This window comes from Echiichthys vipera, assembly GCF_963691815.1.
Source record: "Echiichthys vipera genome assembly, chromosome: 10".
NCBI lineage: Eukaryota > Metazoa > Chordata > Actinopteri > Perciformes > Trachinidae > Echiichthys > Echiichthys vipera.
Genome location: NC_139835.1, coordinates 21,701,962 through 21,709,765, shown reverse-complemented (window position 1 = coordinate 21,709,765; position 7,804 = coordinate 21,701,962). Strand labels below are relative to the sequence as shown.

Below are 7,804 nucleotides of genomic sequence, written 5' to 3'. Positions count from 1 at the left end.
ATGCAATAACCTATAACCCTATAGCAAAAAGGGGTTTCCACACACACGTTAAGTTTGAAAATTGATGTAAATCCATCTTGTTACTTCATTGCAGGAGATAATTTGCCTGAATACGAGAGCTATAATTATATTAATGACTGGGAGGTGTTGAGTTTACATTCAGTGAGAGTAAGGCACTGGGCAAGGTTTTATGAAAAATATCAACGAAGATTTTAGGTCTAATATTGATTATATCATTAAGGAAACATTATCATTACTTACAAATGTGTTATACATGTTGACAGCACATTGATTTCCTGCAAGAAAAGTTGGTCAACAAGTAATAACGCACAGCCATGGATGGATTACTGAACGTGCTTATAGGCTCAGGGGCCCTCAGTCACAAAATGTTGCTAAAACAACCCATAAACAATCACAAATGACTACAGAGATGCAAAATGAGCATGAAGAGATGCTAAATGATTGACACAAATTGATCAAAAACATGAACCAGTAGCATAGAAAATGACTAAAATAGATGCAAAACAACTTTTAAAAAAAACAGCATCCACAAAATGACCACAAGGAGGTGCAAAAACGACTAAAAAAAGTACAAAACACCACAAAAAGATGACGAAACGACTAAAACAGATGCAAAACAATCAAAAGATTACCACATTGTGGTGCAAAATGACTGAAAGTAGACTTTGGGTGTCTAGTTCAGACTGGGGGGCCTATTACGTGTCTGTGCCCAGGGGCCCATTATCTCATAATCCGTCCATGAGCACAGCCCTATCTCCCAAAACATGTGTGACAAAGAAACTGTATACTCTATTATGATCGTCCTGATGTATCACAAATAACCTATCTAATGCCTTTACACCTTCATTCATTCATTCATCTTCAACCGCTTATCCCGGGGTCGGGGTCGCGGGGGTGCTGGAGCCGATCCCAGCTGACATCGGGCGTGAGGCGGGGTACACCCTGGACAGGACGCCAGTCTATCACAGGGCACATAAGGACGTACAGAGACAGACAACCATTCACACCTACGGGCAATTTTAGAGTCATCAATTAACCTAACACGTGCATGTCTTTTTGGATTGTGGGAGGAAACCGGAGAACCCGGAGGAAACCTACGCAGACACGGGGAGAACATGCAAACTCCGACTGCTGTTTGTTTCCCGTGTGAAATGATAATTTTTAAATAGCAGAGCTACTGTCAATAGTGGTTGCAATTTTTTTATTCACTCAACCCAGATTTTTATAAATGGCAGCTCGCTAAACTACGCTGTACATTATGCCTTTTAGTTGCAAATGAAAGAGAAAGGATTAAGCGAGTGCCACGTTGAAGATGATGTTACTTTAGTTTCTTGCAGTGCGCTATAGTGGTTAGCTGAGAATCCCGCCTATACGAGGAGGCAGCTTACTATCCGCAGTGGAAAATGACAAGAAAAGAACTGGGACCAAAAAAGAAAGTGAGTGAAGGAATGTTGTCTGGTGTATTTCTGAGACCAGTCAGATCAGACATTAATTAATGCATAATTAAAGATAAAATTCAAGGCTTTATATTAGAGACAAGCATTTATTTCAAATTTTGACTGTTCCCCGGGCTACCTCTGAATTTGCTGTGTCTCTTTATGACGTGACCAATCGATAAAAGAACAAAAAATATGTTTAGGGTATTAAAACATTCAGTAACACAAGGTTATTAATACCGGTTTCTGCTTTCATCGTCAATGTAAGCAAGGCCGTCGCGGCTTCCACCGTAACGGTCCCGGCGGTCGCCAAGACGATCCTGACTGCCTCCGTAACGATTATTTTGATCGTCAAGATGATCCCGACTGCCTCCATAACGATCGCGTTGATCGTTAAGGCGATCCCGACTGCCTCCATTGCGATTGTGTTGATCGTAAAGATGATCCCGACTTTCTCTGTAACGATCGCGTTGATCGTTAAGGCGATCCCGACTGCCTCCGTAATGATCGCGTTGATCGTTAAGGCGATCGCGGCTTCCACGGTCACGCTGATTGTCAAGGTGATCGCGACTGCCACGCTCGCGCTGATTTTCAAGGCGATCGCGGCTACCACGGTAATCATCACGTTCATCTTCGAGTTGCTCACGGCTTCCCCGGCGCCTATCATGCTGGTCGTCTGGGTAACGTCGAGAGTCAACATCGCTGCCCCTGCCATCATGCCTTTCTTTGCCACTATTATAACTGTGCTGATCATCCTCGGACTTGTGTGCAGCTGTTTTTACGATGTAACTGTTCGGAGGTTCTGCGTATGTGTCTTCATGCTTGACCTGCTTTGTCTCGCTGTTTGACTTGTCGTCGCTGTACTGCTCTCCAACTTCAGGAGCATCTCTGTCATAAAACGCTGCTTCTCCTGGAGTACTAAGAAAGAGAAAGACAAAAGACAGAAAAAAATAAGGCTGGGTTGCTGGATGATATAATAGATCTAATGAAAAACCAAACATAATTGTTCTTGGTGGTTGACAGCGGCAGGCACACACAGGATATATTCCACATACCCTTCAGCATTCTTGTCCTTTTTGCCCTTTTTCCTACAGCAACAGAAGATGACAATCCCCAGCAACACAACACCTGCGAGGACTCCTACAATTATACCTGCAGTGGACCCAATGTTCATATTGCCTGGGGAGACAGGAGGAAAGACAAGTTGTTATTTTTTACACTACACTTATTCCAGAGCTAAGATCAGCAGGTAAATCATGTTAAAACACTCACCAGGCGTCACAGCTAAAGTCAAGTTGCAGCTGGCAGAACCAATTCGATTTGTTGATGTGCAAATGAAGAACCCAGACGTGTCTCTTGAAATATTGAAGAGCGATAGAAGTCCATCCTCTGCAAAATAGTGACAACAATGAAGCTAAACAATGCAGAGATGATGGGCTATTATTTACATATATCATAAAGCAAGGAATCTCTTTCTGAAGCCACTGTCACACATGCACTGCAAACCTAAAATTATTTAGACAAATATGCCATATCACAGAGTTTACCCTGCCGGTTTCCTAGTACACAACAACCGTGTATTCTCTAGTGTATACACAGAGTTGATGACGTTTCTATCATACGTCGGCCAACAGCGGAGCAAAACAATCTTTTGACGGTGAAGAGGAAGGTTGATTTACACAACGACGGCAAGAAAACGTCTAACTGGCGAGACGAGATTTGAGAGTCAGGAAACTCTGACAGTAACAACCGACCCCGAAATCATCAGACAACCTCAAAGAACAACAACGCTCCGTTGATTGTAACCAAATTAAGAACTGACTCTGTCGAACTGAATTTAGCCGTACAAGCCACGCCCATTTGCATCTGGATTTGCATTTTTCCCCCACATTCTTGATCTTCCGTATATTTTTGTTACAGCTGCCCCTCAAAGTTTTATTAAATGCTGTGGGAAGGGCTTATATTACAAAAAATGTCATGTCATATCTCCTGAACACTTTGTGCCATTGCAACCACATCTGGTGGACACGTGTAGATATGATGTTTGATTGGCCATAACCCATTTGGTGACATTTAGCCAAAAGTTGGTGCTGTAGCAGCTTCACCTCACTTTAAAAAAATGAATCTGTCTGGCTGTGTATGTATTGCATAACTTAAGAACCGTTCAACCAATTGACTTCACAATCAACAGGTGTATTGCTGAAGACCCAAGGGAGTGGGAAGTCAATTGGATGAGTGTTTCTCGAGAACGCACATCCAGGGGGTTAACCATGAACGGGCACTGCACTAGTAAACACTAATGAAGAACACTCTCCAGCAGCCTGCCGAAGACGTGTGCTTGGTTGAAATGCATACTTTCAGTTGTCCTAGGAGGAAATTGTCTGGCAATATTTTCGACACTGTGGGTCCTCCATTCATAGACGGGTTGTGGGGATCCATCTTCAGAGTTGCAGGTGAGGCTGATGTTGTGCCAGTATGCTGCTTCTCCCTGGATCCTGCAGATCGGTGCAGATGGAGGCACTGGAAGAAAATTAAAGATTATCTGTATAATGTTCAAAAACCCTTGTTATTAGCAACTCCGGTGGCCATATAGTGAACTGTGCTCATGTCGCTCACACTCCATAGGCGTGATTGAGTATTGGCCAAAACAATGAGAGATGGATTATGAATGACTGGTATCATGTGGATAAAATGCTGTCAAATGATTAACAAATGTGGTAAAAAAAAACACTAGTTTGCTGGTGGCAAATCAAGCCGAGCCACAGCTAGCTGGAAAACTTAGCTAGTAGGCAAGCTAACGTTAGCCAGCTAGCCACAACTTAATTATGCTGCATGGATCTGGCGTTGATTGCTTTGTAATGTTAGCTGATAAAGAACATTTACATAGAAGTCTGTCCACAGGCTTTTCAAGGCAACCAAGAAAGTCAGGGTATTTCTCATTTTTAAAATTACGTAACAAATCACTTACCCATTGGCAAAAACAAAAGATATACATATCAAAGATTATACCCAGAACCTCTAAACATAAAAAGTTACAATCACTTTACAGAACTTTGCATGTAGGATTGATTTGACATCTTTGCGGAGACAACATCTAAATACAATGATTCACATAGATAAATAGAATTAAACCATGTCAGTGGTTATTTCTCACCCAGGACCAAAAGGGAAGTGGTAGCAGCCAGTGTTCCTTCATCATCATTGGGGATCAGGACACTGCATTGGTAACTGCGGTTGTCCTGCATAGTCACCTTTGTTAAGCGCAGTGTGCTCACTTGTCTGTCAATGTCAACCTCCATAAAGGCTCTGCCTTCATAATCAGGTGCAATGTCAACCGGGTTGTTTATAAAGTAGGAGGCCACTGCATCCTAGAGAAATAAACACAAACACATTTTACAAAGGTATCAGAATCAGAATCAGAATCAGAATCAGGTTTATTGCTAAGTATGTTGGACATACAGAGAATTTGACTCCGGCTTATGCTTTGCTCACAGTTTCCAAACATTTAACAGGACAAACCTAAACAATAACAATAACATTTACATAACAATAACAGAACAACACAGAACAATAATTTAAGATAAAAAATAGAGGTAATATCTGATAAGTATGATCTAATAACACAATATCCACATAATGTCGACTTAACCTTCAACAGTATCATAAACAATGCCATGTCACCATGACATTAAATAAGGTTTAACAATACAGGGTACCGTATCGGTCTTCCCCATATGCACTCTCTGTGTCTTTGCACTGTCATTGCAGCTGGGCAACGAGTGTAACGGCACTGTAGCTGTACTCTCTACCTATATATAGTATAGTTGTGACATCACAACCGTACAGAAGTCCTGACATCTCATTTAAAGGCATAGTTTCTAAATACAGGCTGTTTGAATTTCTCTGTGGATTAGGCGTTTTGATACTTTAACAGTATTGATATAGTACTTGCCAAAAGACATGTAAATATCACTTTTAATAATGCAGGACCTTTCAAGGTTTTCTGAGATTTTTGTAAGGTACACAATGATATGAATACAAATGGATATGTTACTGATGGGATGTTGTTTATTAAAGTGATACTCCAGCAATTTAGTATGGTGCTATCATAAAGTTGCCCCTGTGAGCTCCCAAAATGCTGGATCCTACACTTCCCATAATGCAGCTTGAATGCAGACACTCCCCGTCTTGTAAACACCCACGTCTGTCACACTCCACGCCCCCGGTTTAATTTTCTGTTATAATTTTTTAGTCTCAAAGCCCAAGATGAAGCCTAAGAGCCACAGAAGACATTATACAACTGTGTTCACAGACACTCCCCATGACGGGTAAATGGAGCTTTATAAAATCATTGGAGTTCCCCTACCTCCCCATTAAGATATGTTTTAAGACGTTACAACCACATGTGCATGCAACTATAGTTAAACCTCTCACCAAGGGTGCACCAACAGTGTCAGGGAAAGCTTCCCATGTGACCACGAGCGCGTTGGTGACTGGTCTGGCTGGGTTGAAGGAACAGGTAAAAGTAATCTCCCCTCCTCTTGCAACTTCATACTCTCTCTCTGGAATAGAAACTTGCAAAGTCCTGCAGCAGGGAAGTACTGAAATAAAAAGAAATGCATAGTGACAAATATCTCTGTATTTATCCAAGTACATGTACACTTTAACCCAACATACGTAATGTGGTATTAGGGGACGGAGAAAAAGCAGTAGGTTTTACTGACCAACTTAAACACTATGTTTGTATTATTAAAAATAACATATAGTGGGTTTCTTTTAAAGCAAATTGGTGATTTAACTACAGGCCTCATTTAGGTTAAACACAACCCTGCTTCCGGTTAGGTAGCAAGAAGTTGGATTAATGATTAACACAGGTGATAATAGCATTAGGTGTGGCAGGGGTTTATAGAAAAGAGAAAGAACACAAGCATGAAGCTTACCTGTGAGTATCAGAAATACTTTTCCCCATCCAAACTGCCTCTTTGTCGTCATTTCTAGAAGAACAAAAAAAATGTCCAGGAGGTAGAAAATCTGAACCTGATGGTCTCAGTCCAACAGCAAGAGCCCGCCTAACCTTCACGGTGAACTCCCAGGTATGGAGAAGTCGACTTTTCCAGGTAATAAGTCAACGGCTACGCGTCACATGTCACCAAAGGGGCCAATCATTGACCTGCTATCCCCTTGATCAAACCTGCTCACAAGAGATGTATGTGATAAGAAAGGTGCTATATAAAAAGGCTTAAATAATAGAAGTGGAAAAAAAGACTTTTAATTAAGCCATGATACAGTCAAACTAATTTTTTCCACTCTTTTTTTATATATGTGTATATTCAATTAAATGTATTTTTATGTCATTTATTTTTATCCTTTTAAATGTCCTTATTCTACGGCGTTTGCTGAAAATATATAGATAAATATATTTGTTGTCCTCGTTTATTCTGTTATTTATTTCTCTTTAGATTTTCACATTTGATTTCTATTCTTTCACATATTTATTCGTTTTATGGCACTCCTATAACTCCATAGTAACTAAGTTGCTTGATATTTCTCCTAGAAAATTACATTGCAGGCTACTCTATTGTGTATCCAAAGTGTAATACTCAGTTTGACCTGCAGGCTGCAGTATTGCACTGCATGTGTAACACAGGCTAAAAAAAAAAATCTATCAGCACAAACAATGTAAAAGACATCACAAATATATATAAATATATCTGAGCTGAGGTGAAAGGCAGAAGGTGTTGAGTAAAACCAGACCTCTAACTGGGGGTTTTGTTTAAAAATATGATGACTCGCAGTGTATAAGGAGAGATTTGACCTTGGTGGCATGACAGTGTGCTCAGTCAGTGGCTTTGGTGGCATGAGGTTACAGATTTAGGCTCGACTCCAGACAATGATGCAATCCTGTGGGTCAACAAGTCAGCTGTGTTTAGTCGAGCCAAAACAGACCGATGAGCGGATACTTCAGTTTAAACATGTGTTGTGTGTGAGAGATCATACATCTCCACATGGGGAAAAGGGACACGTTACCCACTCAGTGAACTGACAAAATAAACCCAATAAACCTCTGATTTCAGAGCTCCCAAACTAAAACATAACTGGGTTATACATTTCTCCACAACACCAATGTTATTGCTCCTTTGGAAAAATGAATCAGATCATTTACTTAAGTTAAGTGTCAATATGAGAAACTCCATTACAACTGAGAGTCCTATTTTCAAAAATCCTATTTACAGTAAAATTCATATTCTGTTTACTATTTGTATACATTATTAATACTGTTGCTTCAATGTAGAAGCAGCATTTTACTGGTGTCGCTGGTCGTTATTTTAGTCCAGTAATTCCCAACC

General features: G+C 40.6%; 1 protein-coding gene across 1 annotated transcript; it reads right to left on the bottom strand.

The window, feature by feature from the left end:
* Positions 1-1,690: 1,690 nt before the first annotated feature.
* On the bottom strand, positions 1,691-6,449 carry LOC310952446 (cell surface A33 antigen-like; the record flags this gene model as incomplete). Its single annotated transcript, XM_083921062.1, has 7 exons — positions 1,691-2,375; positions 2,513-2,636; positions 2,730-2,846; positions 3,813-3,977; positions 4,612-4,825; positions 5,892-6,058; positions 6,398-6,449. 7 exons carry the CDS (start codon positions 6,447-6,449, stop codon positions 1,691-1,693), a joined length of 1,524 nt encoding a protein of 507 aa, XP_083777188.1.
* Between the last annotated feature and the right edge of the window lie 1,355 nt (positions 6,450-7,804).